The sequence below is a fragment of the Nerophis ophidion genome, linkage group LG28, assembly GCF_033978795.1.
Source record: "Nerophis ophidion isolate RoL-2023_Sa linkage group LG28, RoL_Noph_v1.0, whole genome shotgun sequence".
Classification (NCBI taxonomy): Eukaryota; Metazoa; Chordata; class Actinopteri; order Syngnathiformes; family Syngnathidae; genus Nerophis; species Nerophis ophidion.
Genome location: NC_084638.1, coordinates 28961335 through 28978293, shown reverse-complemented (window position 1 = coordinate 28978293; position 16959 = coordinate 28961335). Strand labels below are relative to the sequence as shown.

Below are 16959 nucleotides of genomic sequence, written 5' to 3'. Positions count from 1 at the left end.
GACATACCTGTTGTTGGTGTGTGCCACGTCTCTCAGGTGTGACATACCTGTTGTTGGTGTGTGCCACGTCTCTCAGGTGTGACATACCTGTTGTTGGTGTGTGCCACGTCTCTCAGGTGTGACATACCTGTTGTTGGTGTGTGCCACGTCTCTCAGGTGTGACATACCTGTTGTTGGTGTGTGCCACGTCTCTCAGGTGTGACATACCTGTTGTTGGTGTGTGCCACGTCTCTCAGGTGTGACATACCTGTTGGTGTGTGCCACGTCTCTCAGGTGTGACATACCTGTTGTTGGTGTGTGCCACGTCTCTCAGGTGTGACATACCCGTTGTTGGTGTGTGCCAAGTCTCTCAGGTGTGACATACCCGTTGTTGGTGTGTGCCACGTCTCTCAGGTGTGACATACCAGTTGTTGGTGTGTGCCACGTCTCTCAGGTGTGACATACCCGTTGTTGGTGTGTGCCACGTCTCTCAGGTGTGACATACCCGTTGTTGGTGTGTGCCACGTCTCTCAGGTGTGACATACCCGTTGTTGGTGTGTGCCACGTCTCTCAGGTGTGACATACCCGTTGTTGGTGTGTGCCACGTCTCTCAGGTGTGACATACCCGTTGTTGGTGTGTGCCACGTCTCTCAGGTGTGACATACCCGTTGTTGGTGTGTGCCACGTCTCTCAGGTGTGACATACCCGTTGTTGGTGTGTGCCACGTCTCTCAGGTGTGACATACCCGTTGTTGGTGTGTGCCACGTCTCTCAGGTGTGACATACCCGTTGTTGGTGTGTGCCACGTCTCTCAGGTGTGACATACCCGTTGTTGGTGTGTGCCACGTCTCTCAGGTGTGACATACCCGTTGTTGGTGTGTGCCACGTCTCTCAGGTGTGACATACCCGTTGTTGGTGTGTGCCACGTCTCTCAGGTGTGACATACCCGTTGTTGGTGTGTGCCACGTCTCTCAGGTGTGACATACCCGTTGTTGGTGTGTGCCACGTCTCTCAGGTGTGACATACCCGTTGTTGGTGTGTGCCACGTCTCTCAGGTGTGACATACCCGTTGTTGGTGTGTGCCACGTCTCTCAGGTGTGACATACCCGTTGTTGGTGTGTGCCACGTCTCTCAGGTGTGACATACCCGTTGTTGGTGTGTGCCACGTCTCTCAGGTGTGACATACCTGTTGTTGGTGTGTGCCACGTCTCTCAGGTGTGACATACCTGTTGTTGGTGTGTGCCACGTCTCTCAGGTGTGACATACCTGTTGTTGGTGTGTGCCACGTCTCTCAGGTGTGACATACCTGTTGTTGGTGTGTGCCACGTCTCTCAGGTGTGACATACCTGTTGTTGGTGTGTGCCACGTCTCTCAGGTGTGACATACCCGTTGTTGGTGTGTGCCAAGTCTCTCAGGTGTGACATACCCGTTGTTGGTGTGTGCCATGTCTCTCAGGTGTGACATACCAGTTGTTGGTGTGTGCCATGTCTCTCAGGTGTGACATACCTGTTGTTGGTGTGTGCCACGTCTCTCAGGTGTGACATACCTGTTGTTGGTGTGTGCCACGTCTCTCAGGTGTGACATACCTGTTGTTGGTGTGTGCCACGTCTCTCAGGTGTGACATACCTGTTGTTGGTGTGTGCCACGTCTCTCAGGTGTGACATACCTGTTGTTGGTGTGTGCCACGTCTCTCAGGTGTGACATACCTGTTGTTGGTGTGTGCCACGTCTCTCAGGTGTGACATACCTGTTGTTGGTGTGTGCCACGTCTCTCAGGTGTGACATACCTGTTGTTGGTGTGTGCCACGTCTCTCAGGTGTGACATACCTGTTGTTGGTGTGTGCCACGTCTCTCAGGTGTGACATACCTGTTGTTGGTGTGTGCCACGTCTCTCAGGTGTGACATACCTGTTGTTGGTGTGTGCCACGTCTCTCAGGTGTGACATACCTGTTGTTGGTGTGTGCCACGTCTCTCAGGTGTGACATACCTGTTGTTGGTGTGTGCCACGTCTCTCAGGTGTGACATACCTGTTGTTGGTGTGTGCCACGTCTCTCAGGTGTGACATACCTGTTGTTGGTGTGTGCCACGTCTCTCAGGTGTGACATACCTGTTGTTGGTGTGTGCCACGTCTCTCAGGTGTGACATACCTGTTGTTGGTGTGTGCCACGTCTCTCAGGTGTGACATACCTGTTGTTGGTGTGTGCCACGTCTCTCAGGTGTGACATACCTGTTGTTGGTGTGTGCCACGTCTCTCAGGTGTGACATACCTGTTGTTGGTGTGTGCCACGTCTCTCAGGTGTGACATACCTGTTGTTGGTGTGTGCCACGTCTCTCAGGTGTGACATACCTGTTGTTGGTGTGTGCCACGTCTCTCAGGTGTGACATACCTGTTGTTGGTGTGTGCCACGTCTCTCAGGTGTGACATACCTGTTGTTGGTGTGTGCCACGTCTCTCAGGTGTGACATACCTGTTGTTGGTGTGTGCCACGTCTCTCAGGTGTGACATACCTGTTGTTGGTGTGTGCCACGTCTCTCAGGTGTGACATACCTGTTGTTGGTGTGTGCCACGTCTCTCAGGTGTGACATACCTGTTGTTGGTGTGTGCCACGTCTCTCAGGTGTGACATACCTGTTGTTGGTGTGTGCCACGTCTCTCAGGTGTGACATACCTGTTGTTGGTGTGTGCCACGTCTCTCAGGTGTGACATACCTGTTGTTGGTGTGTGCCACGTCTCTCAGGTGTGACATACCTGTTGTTGGTGTGTGCCACGTCTCTCAGGTGTGACATACCTGTTGTTGGTGTGTGCCACGTCTCTCAGGTGTGACATACCTGTTGTTGGTGTGTGCCACGTCTCTCAGGTGTGACATACCTGTTGTTGGTGTGTGCCACGTCTCTCAGGTGTGACATACCTGTTGTTGGTGTGTGCCATGTCTCTCAGGTGTGACATACCTGTTGTTGGTGTACCAAAAAGTTCTATCTTGGTTTCATCTGACCACATGACTTTCTCCCAATCCTCTGCTGTATCATCCATGTATCCATTTTGTTATAAACTCAACTCGTCGTATTTGGAGAATACTAAGTTGCATCCCAAGAACACCATACCTACTGTGAAGCATGGGGGTGGAAACATCATGCTTTGGGGCTGTTTTTCTGCTAAGGGGACAGGACGATTGATCCGTGTTAAGGAAAGAATGAATGGGGCCATGTATCGTGAGATTTGGAGCCAAAACCTCCTTCCATCAGTGAGAGCTTTGAATGGTTGACCAAATACTTATTTTCTACCGTAATTTACAAATAAATTATTTAAAATTCCTACAATGTGAATTCCTGGATTTTTTTTTCACATTCCGTCTCTCACAGTTGAAGTGTACCTATGATGAAAATGACAGACCTCTGTCATCATTTGAAGTGGGAGAACTTGCTGACTAAATACTTTTTTGCCCCACTGTATGTATACATTTTACAGGACTCTCATCGTCTGCCTCAGAGACCCAAGTAGTTTTTAGTGTATTATGCAAATGAGCCATGTTAGTCATTGTAGGAGCCAGATCATGTGTGTATGTCACGTGGTGTTTGTGGATGTGTACACAAGGAACAGAAGCATGTGTCACGTGACATAGGTGGCCGTCACCATAAAGAAGGTTTTTTTACCTGTACTCAAGAGGGGGAGAGGAAAGAGTAGAGCTCGGTAGCCATCATTTCTGCTCGGTTGGTAGAGTGGCCGTGCCAGCAACCTGAGGGTTCCAGGTTCGATCCCCGCTTCTGCCAACCTAGTCACTGCTGTTGTGTCCTCGGGCAAGACACTTTACCCACCTGCTCCCAGTGCCACCCACACTGGTTTCAAAATGTAACTTAGATATCGGGCTACACAATGTAAAGCGCTTCAAGTCACAAGAGAAAAGCGCTATATAAATATAATTAACTTCACATTAAATCAAATAATTTACTGTATTGTGAATTGTGATTGAAAAGTATGCCAAGAATAAACGTGTGGAATGTTTATTAAAAATATGTATCATGGAATAAAAACAGTATTTTCCAATAGATGTCCTTTACTTGACATTCTGTCTTGTCAGTCTCCCGCTACGTGTCTTGAAGCCTGCAACAAAAAGTAAGTTTACCACACTTACAGTATAATCTACAAAAGGTTTATGTGTATCAAAACACATGCAAACTTGTTAGCACACGCAAAGCTGATCTAAATATTTGTCGATTAATGAGCAAAATAAGGAGTGCAATCCATCCCATCCATCCATTTTCTATCGCTTATTCCCTCCATTTAACATATTTGTCTTAATGATGTATGCAGAATATATGTTGATTATCAGAATGCCCACAATACTGGGAGGAGAAAATGCAAATACAAATCACTCAACATGAACAGTGAGATTTATCAATGCTGAAAGTGTCCTGCAGGCAGTATCGTGCCTCTTAAAAAGTCTGAAATCTGCGTGCAAACTGGCATAGTTGCACACAGGGCTGTGAGAAAGGAGGCCATCACGCTGCAAAGACAACTGACATAGTTGCACACAGGGCTGTGAGAAAGGAGGCCATCACGCTGCAAAGACAACTGACATAGTTGCACACAGGGCTGTGAGAAAGGAGGCCATCACGCTGCAAAGACAACTGACATAGTTGCACACAGGGCTGTGAGAAAGGAGGCCATCACGCTGCAAAGACAACTGACATAGTTGCACACAGGGCTGTGAGAAAGGAGGCCATCACGCTGCAAAGACAACTGACATAGTTGCACACAGGGCTGTGAGAAAGGAGGCCATCACGCTGCAAGACAACTGACATAGTTGCACACAGGGCTGTGAGAAAGGAGGCCATCACGCTGCAAAGACAACTGACATAGTTGCACACAGGGCTGTGAGAAAGGAGGCCATCACGCTGCAAAGACAACTGACATAGTTGCACAAAGGGCTGTGAGAAAGGAGGCCATCACGCTGCAAGACAACTGACATAGTTGCACACAGGGCTGTGAGAAAGGAGGCCATCACGCTGCAAAGACAACTGACATAGTTGCACACAGGGCTGTGAGAAAGGAGGCCATCACGCTGCAAAGACAACTGACATAGTTGCACACAGGGCTGTGAGAAAGGAGGCCATCACGCTGCAAAGACAACTGACATAGTTGCACACAGGGCTGTGAGAAAGGAGGCCATCACGCTGCAAAGACAACTGACATAGTTGCACACAGGGCTGTGAGAAAGGAGGCCATCACGCTGCAAAGACAACTGAACAGAGAAGCCTTTGTTCTACGTGTGCATGTCATATTTGGACTGTTAGAAATAAAAAGAAGAAGATATATATTCAGCAATATCATTTTATAGCTGCTGGACAACTTAAAGGGCCGATTAAACCAAAGTCTATTAATTTATGTTGTTTTTTAATGGTATTCCTTTTTTGATTTAGAAAATATGCACCGTATTTTTCGGACTATAAGTAGCAGTTTTTTTTTCATAGTTTGGCCGGGGGTGCGACTTATATTCAGGAGCGACTTATGTGTGAAATTATTAACACATTACCGTAAAATATCAATATTATTTATCTCATTGACGTAAGAGACTAGACGTATAAGATTTCATGGGATTTATGGATTAGGAGTGAGAGATAGTTTGTTAAAGGTATATCATGTTCTATATGTTCTAGTTATTTGAATGACTCTTACCATAATATGTTAGCTTAACATAACAGTTGCTTATTTATGCCTCATATAACCTACACTTATTCAGCCTGTTCTTCACTATTCTTGATTTATTTTAAATTGCCTTTCAAATGTCTATTCTCGGTGTTGGCTTTTATCAAATAAATTTCCCCCCAAAAATGCGACTTATACTCCAGTGCGACTTGTATGTTTTTTTTCCTTCTTTATTATGCATTTTCGGCAGGTGCGACTTATACTCCGAAAAATATGGTATTGAACAAATATATAAACGCAACACTTTTGTTTTTGCTCCCATTTATCATGAATTGAACTTAAAGATCTGAAACTTTTACTATACAGAAAATATATATTCCTCTCAAAAATTACTTACTGGGTGACATGTCCGGTGAGTATGCTGGTCATGCAAGAACTGGGATGTTTTTAGCTTCCAGATCCTTGCAACATGAGTTAGTAAATGTTATTTATAAAGGTGATGGCCTCGGGTGATTAGTACAACAATGGGGCTCAGGGTCTCGTGACGGTATCTCTGCGCATGGAAAATGCCATCAATAAAATGCACGTGGTTTCGCTGTCAATAATAACATACCAAAACCTCTGTATTGTGCCAGACGCCATTGAGTGTGAGCATTTGCCCACTCAAGTTGGTTAAGAAGACAAACTGCAGTTAGGTCGAGACCCCGATGAGGACCACGAGCATGCAGATGAGCTTTCTTGAGACAGATTGATTGATTGATACTTTTATTAGTAGATTGCACAGTTCAGTACATATTCCGTACAATTGACCACTAATTGGTAACACCCCAATATGTTTTTCAACTTGTTTAAGTCGGGGTCCACGTTAATCAATTCATGGTAGTTTCTTACAGTTTGTGCAGAAATGCTATGGTTAAGCAAACCAATTGTTGTAGCAGCTGTCCGGGTGGCAGGTCTCAGCCAATCAATATGGTCTGCGGCTGTGAGGCCAGTTGGATGTATTGCCAAATTCTCTGAAACACGGTTGGAGGCGGCTTATACTAAACGGCCTGGGCTACTGGGTGTGAAGTTGGAGAAGATGCAGGTGGAGGCCCCCTTGGTGTCCTGGGTTGTAGATTACCTGACTGACAGACCACAGTATATGCGACTGCAGGACTGTGTGTCTGACAGGCTGGTCAGCAACACCGGGGCCCCGGAGGCTACAGTACTCTTCCCCCTTCCTCTACACCATTTACACCACCCATTTCCACTATCAGTCAGAGTCCTGCCACCTTCAGAAGTTTTCTGATGACTCTGCGATAGTGGGGTGTATTGAGGAAGGTGATGACGAGGAATACAGGACACTGGTGGAGGACTTTGTCACATGGTGTGGAAAGAACCACCTCCAGCTCAATGTTACGGAGACCAAGGAGCTGGTTGTGGACCTGGGAAGGAGGAGGAGTACTCTGGCGACCCCTCTTTCCATCAAGGGGGTGGATGTGGACATGGTAGAGGATTATAAATACCTCGGAGTACACATGGACAACAAGCTGAATGGGTCAAAACACGCTGAGGCCCTCTACAAGAAGGGACAGAGCCGAATCTATATTTCCTTTGGAGGCTAGGATCCTTCAACGTCTGTACAAAGATGTTGAAGATGTTCTACGAGTCGCTGGTGGCAGGCGCCCTCTTGTACGCCGTGGCCTGCTGGGGCAGTGGGCTGAGAGTGAGGGACACATACAGACTGGACAAGTTGGTAGAGAAGGCCAGTAACAAGATGGGAGTGGAGCTGGACTCTCTGGCGGTGGTGTCAGAGAGAAGTCTAGCAAAACTCCTAGCCATTATGGACAACACCTCCCACCCACTACACTCGGACCTTGCAGAGAGAATGAGCACATTCAGTGGAAGGCTCAGACTCCCAAAATGCAACACGGAACGACACAGGAGGTCCTTCACACCGACAGCCATCAGACTGTATAATGCATATGTTCCTTGACTGCACTTAAATGTAGAATATATTTATATTATTCATATATATTATATTATTTATTATTATCATTGTTTATTGTGAGCGAAATGTGGTGCTGAATTTCCCCCAGGGATCAATAAAGTACTTTCTATTCTATTCTATTCTTATGGCGGAGAAATAAACATTTAATTGACGGGGAACAGCTCTGGTGGACATTGCTGCAGTCAGCATGCCTACTGCACGCTCCCTCAAAACTTGCGACATCTGAAGCATTGTGTTGTGTGATAAAACTGCACATTTCACAGTGGCCTTTTATTTTGGACAGCTCAAGGCACACCTGTCAGGTGGGATGGATTATCTTGGCAAAGAAAAAATGCTCACTAACAAATGTATACAGATTTGTGAACAATATTTGAGAGGAACAGGTATTTTGTGTTTATAGTCAAAGTTTTCGATCTTTGAGTTCATTTAAATTGGGAACAAGAACAAAAGCGTTGCGTTTTTTTTTTTTGTATTTAGTATAACTCCTAAAAAAAATGTCTTGCAATATGCAGTTTGATCATTCCTGCTGCAAATAGTATACATACTGTGATTCTATATTGCAGAAAAGGTGTTAGATGATCGATATGTGCTATAATCTAATATAAGCCCCCCTCCAGTGTGGAGAGCATAATAACATGAATGTAGAGGGAAAGAAGTGTTTCCAAGGGCACATAATGCTTCTAGTACACAAAAATAGGGTGATCTGTGCCACTTTTGCTGCTATCAATTGCACAAAGTAGATCACATACAACACGTCCACCAACAGTACATGCAATTTTATAGTTTGCGCACACAGATAAGTGTGTGGGAATTGGATCCTCAAAGATCAGGCTCTTAATATTTTCAGAAAATGGGAGTATTATTAGAATCAGACCTGCAGCTGGCTCTGTATTGTTCTTTTTCCTCCTGCCTGACGTGGATTTCGGTTCTTGCTGAGGTGTGTTTGCTGATCTTCTTCTGGGTGTGGCTTCTTCTTGAGGTCCATTTTCTTCTTCCTTTGCTGCTTTTGTGGGCTTTTTGGCTGCTTTTTTCTTCACTGTGCTGTCAGAGTTGTGTTTCCTGGACACCTGAAGTACAGCCACAATGGGGTTAGATTTCTATGTGCTGGTGGTGATTACCTACTGAATATACCTTTTTCTTGCGGGGGTAATCATGGTCTGCATCTGTATCTTTTCTCTTTTTGGCCTTTGGAGACTTTGATTCTGGTGTGTGAGAAAAGATAAAGACACACTAAGCTTTCTCTTATGTGTAATGGTATCTCAACTATTTTTTCTGGCATTTACCTTTAGGAGCCATAGGACCTGGATCGCCCTGAAATGACACCATTTTATATTAGTCAATACGTGCTACAAATATAGTTGTTACGTATGAAAATGTGTTTGCATACTTTGAACCACATAGTCCTGCCATTGTGGTCGCGTACAGACTTCATTCCATCCACATAGTAACACTGCAACCAGGCCTCAAAACCTGAGTAGTCTTTCTTCTCTGGATCGTAACCTTTCCCACCTCCATAAACAAAAAGTCTAAATAAGAGGAGCACCTTTGTGTCGTTGTCTTCCCCCCACCCCGATCAACCTTGAAACATGGATTCTTACCTAAGTTCACCACCTCCAGCGGTACTGTGTGGCAAAGTCTGAGCAGGTCTGTATTCTCCTCTTCCATTTTGTCCTTTTTGGCTCCCTTAACATTTTTGGGCAAAATAAACTGTTAATAATCGAGGTAAAATACTTGTTTGTACTTATTTGACCTTTTTGCTATGGATCTCCTTTTTTACAGCTTTCTTGTCTTCACACGCATCCTCTGACTCGAGGCCTTCCAGCACAGTCCGGGCAGGCACAAAGGGTGGAATGTTCAACCTGGAAGACACACATGGGCATCTTTTCAAAAACAGAAGGTATTTTGTGTGGAAACAGTGCTACACTTTTATAGTAAACACATTTCCAAGTGAAATTAGGTAATTGCTTGTTTATTCATCCAAGATGATTAGAATCTGGGGAATACAAAAACATTCTTCACTCTCCTTTTCAGATCACGGTGACCTGAGTATGTATCTTCATTCAATGGTCATTTCTTTTACAGCAGGCTCTTTGGTGAAGTGTAATATTATTGCTTCCTTTCTTTTGACTAAGGAGTCTTGCAAAAGTACTTCACACAGTGGGCACGGCTGTAACAAAATAACACTGCAATGTACTGTCAACTTATATTCAATTGAATAGACTGCAAAGACAAGATATTTGATGTTGGATCTGAGAAACTTTTTTTTTTTGCAAATATTAGCTCATTTTGGAATTTGATGCCTGCAACATGCTTAAAAAAAGCTGGCACGAGTGTCAAAAAAGACCGAAAAAGTTGAGGAATGCTCATCAAACACTTGTTTCCCATAGCAAAGCAAAATTGAAGATGAGATCTCATGTATGTCTTATATATATCTCCTAGACATAAAAGAGCACTAATGGAGACCAAAGTAGTTTTCTCATTCTTCTCAAATGTATCTCCTGAGAAATAAGGCTCACAGTGAGCACTATGAGAGATCTCATAGTTGTCTAATAGTTATCTCTTTTCCCCATTTCAACTAAGACCAAAATGAGAGATGAATGAGCTGGTCTCCAATATGTCTCAATTATGACTCAGTGAGAGAAACACCTGGTTTTGTTTCTCACTACTCACTGTTTGAGTTCTCAGATGTCTCTTTTCTATTTCGGCAAAAAGACAATTGATGAGTATTGGTTTCAATATGTCTCAATGATGTCTCAGTGAGAGATATACTTGGTTTTGTCTCTCACTGCTCACTATTTGAGTTGTTAGATATACCCGTTTTCTAAAAAAATGCATTTTAATGGGCTCAATTTAGTTATACCTCAATCATATTCCAGTTGATCTCATGCCAACATTGGGAGAAAATAATGAATTCAGACAATATGGATATATGGTCTGTAATCTAAATGGTTTATTTAAATAAAGTTGGACTTAATTTGTTGATTTCTTATCCACACGTCATGTACAGTAACTCAGTGACTACAATTGTGAGATTTAAAACTGAACCCAAACAATACTGATATGATCACAAGACACTTTGTAAGAGCTTTTAACATTTGTGAACTTTCTAGAGCAGTGGTTCTCAAACTCTTTTAACAAAGTACCACTTCAGAAGATATTTGGCTCTCCAACCACCATCATAAGGACTAATATTAAAATGCAGTAGCATAGTAGGCCTATGTATTCATTAAAAAAGACAGTGGCTTTATTAAACAAGTAAATGTAATATATTTGCCACTGAAATATTACACACAATGCAAAAACATCATCAACAATGATACTCCATATACAGTACATATTTACAGAATCCACGGCAACATCACATCAGTGTGTATTTTCAGAGCATTTATAACAATGATTAAAGATTTGATTTGTGGCTTCTTAGGCCAGTTCAGTTCTTCATTATTTCAAACTTTTCAAGTGTGTTGGGGAAATGAACTGCAATCACTATGCCAGGCATAGATGTGAAGTCAAGGAAAACAACTTTACCCAATATGTCATCCAAGAATACTACTGTACTGCAGAGGTTTCCAATAGGGGAATAACATGACTGCATGTCTCATATGTTACACTATCTTGCAGCAAAGAAAAACCTGCATGTTTATATTCACCAACGAGGGCCCATTTGGCACATGAATGTGCTGTGGTAAACAAGAAATCAATCTGTACATACTTTAAAAAAAGGATTAGAACCTTTCTTCTGACACACTGGTCCCACAAAGCAGGCATTTTATTTGTTTACTTTCTATTGGCCCAAAACAATTCTTGGAGGATTTATGTAATATAGTAGGTGATGATGCAGAGTGGGATAAAAAAAAGTTTTGGAACTTCTGCACACTGTTTAAGCAGTCTGTGTTCAGACTATCGGGATAAAGCAACTTGAACATTTTGAGCATATCGCTTAGGGCCTTACCTGTGACTTTAGGACAGTTTACATAACCCATGCTGGTCAGAAGGCACTCTGCCATGGTTTCTGATGCATTGTCATGTATTGGTTTGTCTGTTGTGTCCTTGAAATTGGACTCTTCTGCACACTCCTCACTCAAACCATCTTCAAATCCTTCATTAAACGTATGTCCGTCATTGTACATCCAATCCCCTATATCAGGGAGAGCTTCCTCAAATGATTGAAATGGATCATACTCAGCATCGACATGTCATTCAGTTGTTAGGCCATCAGGAGGATGTATGAGGGCTGATCTGGAAAATGGTTTTCCATTCTCTTCAATGGTCAGAAGTAGAAATATTTTCATGTGCTGAAATTAAAATAGAATACAAATCACTAAAGGTTTTTTGATAACATTTTGTCACAAGGCAAAACGTATAACATCTCAGCATATCGCTCACATTCTTACACTCAAAAGTTTGTCACATTTGAGCAGGATTTGCTTTGTGACAAAATTCACAGCAAAACATTATTCAGCCACAGAAGACGGTGGGTGTACCTGGCAGGTGGGGAGAGGCTTGATGTTCCAGAGTGGTACATCCTGCACGGTCACCTGAAGGTTGGATGTGTTCCATTTGAAGAGCAGTGTTTTGGGCTCCTTCAGGGGGCACCGCCTCATGCAGTGTTACCCTGCTGCTACCCCCTGACACAAAGAAGAGGAACCAAAAAACTCTAAAGATTCAAATCATTGAAAAAAAAACCAGACAAAAACATGCAAAACAAGAAGGAAGTTGACATAAATTGAACACATTATACAAATCCAGCTAATGGAAAGCATTTCCTTTTTCCCCACATCTTGAGCGCATTGTAGTTCATGTTTACGTATCTTCTGTGTTTGTGGTAACACATCATCCACAGTGTTAAATGTAACTCATCACAATACAACACACCTATAAAAAGAAAGTTGTGGATGCTAATGCCAATCATTAGTAAATACACAACAGCAAACCAAACCTATGAGAAAGGATCTTGACGAGGGATGCAACATTATTGTAAATATAACCTTATTTTGATTTCAAAATTGTCACAATAATGCCGTGATGTGTGACGCTATCAAACGAGAACACCAGTCGCTGTGTTTTTTTCTGACAATATTAAGTGGGCTCATCTGAGAAGTAAACTGGTTCTCCCATGAAAACCCGCCGTGTGGGAAAACAAGGTTCAAACGGGACATTATAGAAGGGCGAAAAAGTGGAAGTGTGCAGGAGTGATGGGAACGTTTGTGCTTAGGTTAGCCGAGGAATTGTTGCTGTGAAATATTTCTGTGCCTATAACTGTCGTGTTAGTTGAACCTTAAACAAAGTCTGCATACTGCAAGGTAAAGCATGCCACGTTCATCCAGACCATTTCCAAATCGACCCAGAGCCCTTGCAGCTCACCAGAGGAAATGTGGACATGCACAAAATAAGACATTTGCTGACACTACACACCACAATGTCTACAATAAGTTAGGGAATAGGAGTAATATATTAGAATGAGTTATATGTTAGAACCGTTATTTGGAAAATATCGTTCATGTGAAACCAAGATGTCAGCAAGGGAAAATATGCATTTGTGAGGTATTTACATGATTAAAAGTCAAATTATTAGTTAACTCTTAAGAATCAGTATTCTACAAACTAATACAATTTGGACTGCAAAGGGCAGTTTCTTAGGAAGTTCAAAGTTTAAAAACACTCAACTAAACAGCAGTGATGTAACAATATCAAAATGTCATATCACCGTTACTGTGACCAAAATGATCACTGTTTGCATTATAATGGCAGTATTGTTGAATGTGCTAAAAAGGTCATCAAACCCACAATAATACCAAGTTGTATTGAAAAAAAAACATACCGGACACACAGTATAGTTTCTTGGCAAAAGAAACATTATTGTTCTACATTAGTTACACTGGATGTTTACTGTTTATGTCAGTTTAAAGACACTTATTTGAAAATGTTGGTTTTTGTGTGTTACTTGAAATTCTGCACCATTCCTTTGCACCTAAAATACCTGTTTTTAATGATAAATATGATTACAACATATGAAAATGATGTTTGTGTTCAATTACAGTAAGTGTGTTTATCCTAAACATTCCTCCCACGTCATTTAACACACTTTGACATTTTTGTAACAATATCTTACCCTGGCTTTAACACTATGACGATATCATACCGTGAAATGTTGATATTGTTACATCCTTAGTCATGACCTGATGTTACCTACCAGCTTTAACTTGGAGGTGAAAGGTTCCAAAAACATGAATTACACATGCTGAGATAACTCCTATTTGAAGTTTCATTCTTCATATGTGCTAATGTAATCAGGGTCAAAGAAAGCAATATTTTCATGTTTGTTCCTGACAAACTGTGGACAGCTTTTTATCTGTAAATCTCAATCAGAACTAATTGACTTCAAGAAAGAACAGGCATATACATATAACTTACTTGGACATTGCTGGTCATTCTCCACATTCACATAGGTGCATGCTGCAGGACGGGATGACTGCAGGAAGAAAAAGAAAGTATCACATATTATATCTGCTGCCAGTTTAATGCACCACCACTATACCAGTCTACTCAGCAACTTTACAGTCCTTCTTGATCTTTTATTTGATTCCACTTCTTTACCAGTTCTTCTTCATCGTTTTCCAGCTTTTCCTTTTGTCATTTCGACACTCCAATACTATATAAATCAATCAATCAATCAATGTTTATTTATATAGCCCCAAATCACAAATGTCTCAAAGGACTGTACAAATCATTACGACTACAACATCCTCGGAAGAACCCACAAAAGGGCAAGGAAAACTCACACCCAGTGGGCAGGGAGAATTCACATCCAGTGGGACGCTAGTGACAATGCTGACTATGAGAAACCTTGGAGAGGACCTCAGATGTGGGCAACTCCCCCCCCTCTAGGGGACCGAAAGCAATGGATGTGGAGCGGGTCTAACATGATACTGTGAAAGTTCAATCCATAGTGGTTCCAACACAGCCACGAGAGTTCAGTTCAAGCGGATCCAAGACAGCAGCGAGAGTCCCGTCCACAGGAAACCATCTCAAGCGGAGGCGGAAACCATCTCAAGCGGAGGCGGATCAGCAGCGTAGAGATGTCCCCAACCAATACAGGCGAGCGGTCCATCCTGGGTCCCGACGAGCGGTCCATCCTGGGTCTCGACTCTGGACAGCCAGTACTTCATCCATGGTCATCGGACCGGACCCCCTCCACAAGGGAGGGGGGGACATAGGAGAAAGAAAAGAAGCGGCAGATCAACTGGTCTAAAAAGGAGGTCTATTTAAAGGCTAGAGTATACAGATGAGTTTTAAGGTGAGACTTAAATGCTTCTACTGAGGTGGCATCTCCAACTGTTACCGGAAGGGCATTCCAGAGTACTGGAGCCCGAACGGAAAACGCTCTATAGCCCGCAGACTTTTTTTGGGCTCTAGGAATCACTAATAAGCCGGAGTCTTTCGAACGCAGATTTCTTGCCGGGACATATGGTACAATACAATCGGCAAGATAGGATGGAGCTAGACCGTGTAGTATTTTATACGTAAGTAGTAAAACCTTAAAGTCACATCTTAAGTGCACAGGAAGCCAGTGCAGGTGAGCCAGTATAGGTATATATGTATGTATATATGTATATAAAGGTATATACAGTATAGGTATATATGTATGTATATATGTATATAAAGGTATATACAGTATAGGTATATATGTATGTATATATGTATATAAAGGTATATACAGTATATATGTATGTATATACGTATATAAAGGTATATACAGTATATATGTATGTATATATGTATATAAAGGTATATACAGTATATATGTATGTATATATGTATATAAAGGTATATACAGTATATATGTATGTATATATGTATATAAAGGTATATACAGTATAGGTATATATGTATGTATATATGTATATAAAGGTATATACAGTATATATGTATGTATATATGTATATAAAGGTATATACAGTATATATGTATGTATATATGTATATAAAGGTATATACAGTATAGGTATATATGTATATAAAGGTATATACAGTATATATGTATGTATATATGTATATAAAGGTATATACAGTATATATGTATGTATATATGTATATAAAGGTATATACAGTATATATGTATGTATATATGTATATAAAGGTATATACAGTACAGGCGTAATGTGATCAAACTTTCTTGTTCTTGTCAAAAGTCTAGCAGCCGCATTTTGTACCAACTGTAATCTTTTAATGCTAGACATGGGGAGACCCCAAAATAATACGTTACAGTAATCGAGACGAGACGTAACAAACGCATGGATAATGATCTCGGCGTCTTTAGTGGACAAAATGGAGCGAATTTTAGCGATATTACGGAGATGAAAGAAGGCCGTTTTAGTAACGCTTTTAATGTGTGCCTCAAAGGAGAGAGTTGGGTCGAAGATAAATACAGACAAAGGTTGCTGGAATATAGGTGGAACTTCTTGTAAATGTAAAACTCTATATTATGTGTTCAGTAATGTATATTGTTCCACTTCAAATGTTCTCTGAACATTTATTTCTCTCATTGTTATTTCACTTCTTGTTATTATACTTACCTCGGTGGAGGTAACTATCACAACTTCTAGCAAGGTGCTTGCGGCATTTATAGCTCTATTTCCGTAACTGCGTGACGTTCCAGTAGTTTAAAACAAATAACTGGTGTGTGTTAAAGTCATATAAATACCAAAAGAGAAACAATAAATGGTATTACTTACTTTCAGTTGTTATTCCTTCGATGCTGAATATTATTTCTTCCCATCGAAATCATTACATCCGCCCACTTAATGCGCATGCGTGTTTTTCAGGAAAAGCCAATCTGATTGGACAGATTCATGGAGTGCCGTGCCAAATCTCGCGATCTCAGGATTTACATCAAGTTCATTTTCTCCTTATATGTCCATCTGAAAATAGCCCTTTTTGGCTAGGACATCATTTTCAAATAATTTGAAAATGTATGCTTTCTATCAGACGGCGGCGGACATGACGCGTTATTTGCCATCAGTTAACGTCAGAAGAAGAAGAAGCGGGGAAACAGTAGGTGGCGTAACATTTGAAGGTTGTCAGTGCGCCTACCTTCAACTAAAACAAGGAAGAAGAAGAAAGCCAACACTTAGTTTTTTTTTTTAAAGGTTTATTTATAAATGTCAACAATTACAAACAGTAAGACAAACAACAATATACAACATTATAAAACATTATGAAAACAGTACAAAACAGTGCCAGGGGGTTGTAAGTTCAAAATAATAAAAAAAAAAGAATAAAAACATATATATATAAATAATAAACAAAATGCAAAGCCGTAGGCTTATTAAGATTCATCAAACAACTTAA

General features: G+C 41.7%; 1 protein-coding gene across 5 annotated transcripts; it reads right to left on the bottom strand.

The window, feature by feature from the left end:
- Window positions 1-3958: 3958 nt before the first annotated feature.
- On the bottom strand, window positions 3959-16421 carry LOC133545294 (endonuclease 8-like 1). 5 transcript variants are annotated; one of them, XM_061890723.1, is made up of 10 exons: window positions 16344-16421; window positions 14024-14081; window positions 12094-12237; window positions 11792-11904; window positions 9360-9468; window positions 9208-9292; window positions 8997-9118; window positions 8893-8920; window positions 8741-8811; window positions 3959-8676 (listed from the first exon to the last, which is right to left on the bottom strand). In XM_061890723.1, the coding sequence occupies exons 6-10, from the start codon at window positions 9272-9274 to the stop codon at window positions 8290-8292; spliced, it is 675 nt and encodes a 224-aa protein (XP_061746707.1). In that variant the 5' UTR covers window positions 9275-9292; window positions 9360-9468; window positions 11792-11904; window positions 12094-12237; window positions 14024-14081; window positions 16344-16421; the 3' UTR covers window positions 3959-8289. The 5 variants fall into 5 exon arrangements, 4 of the variants coding, with proteins under 4 accessions (XP_061746707.1, XP_061746705.1, XP_061746706.1 ...); XM_061890721.1 differs by having other exon boundaries at window positions 9208-9468; window positions 11562-11904; XM_061890722.1 differs by having other exon boundaries at window positions 9208-9468.
- Between the last annotated feature and the right edge of the window lie 538 nt (window positions 16422-16959).

Coding starts and splice junctions, on each gene's coding strand:
- LOC133545294 (XM_061890720.1), bottom strand. Junction 8,921..8,996: donor GCAGGACTATGTGGTTCAAA/GTATGCAAACAC, acceptor GTGTCATTTCAG/GGCGATCCAGGTCCTATGGC. Junction 8,812..8,892: donor AGGTCCTATGGCTCCTAAAG/GTAAATGCCAGA, acceptor CTCACACACCAG/AATCAAAGTCTCCAAAGGCC.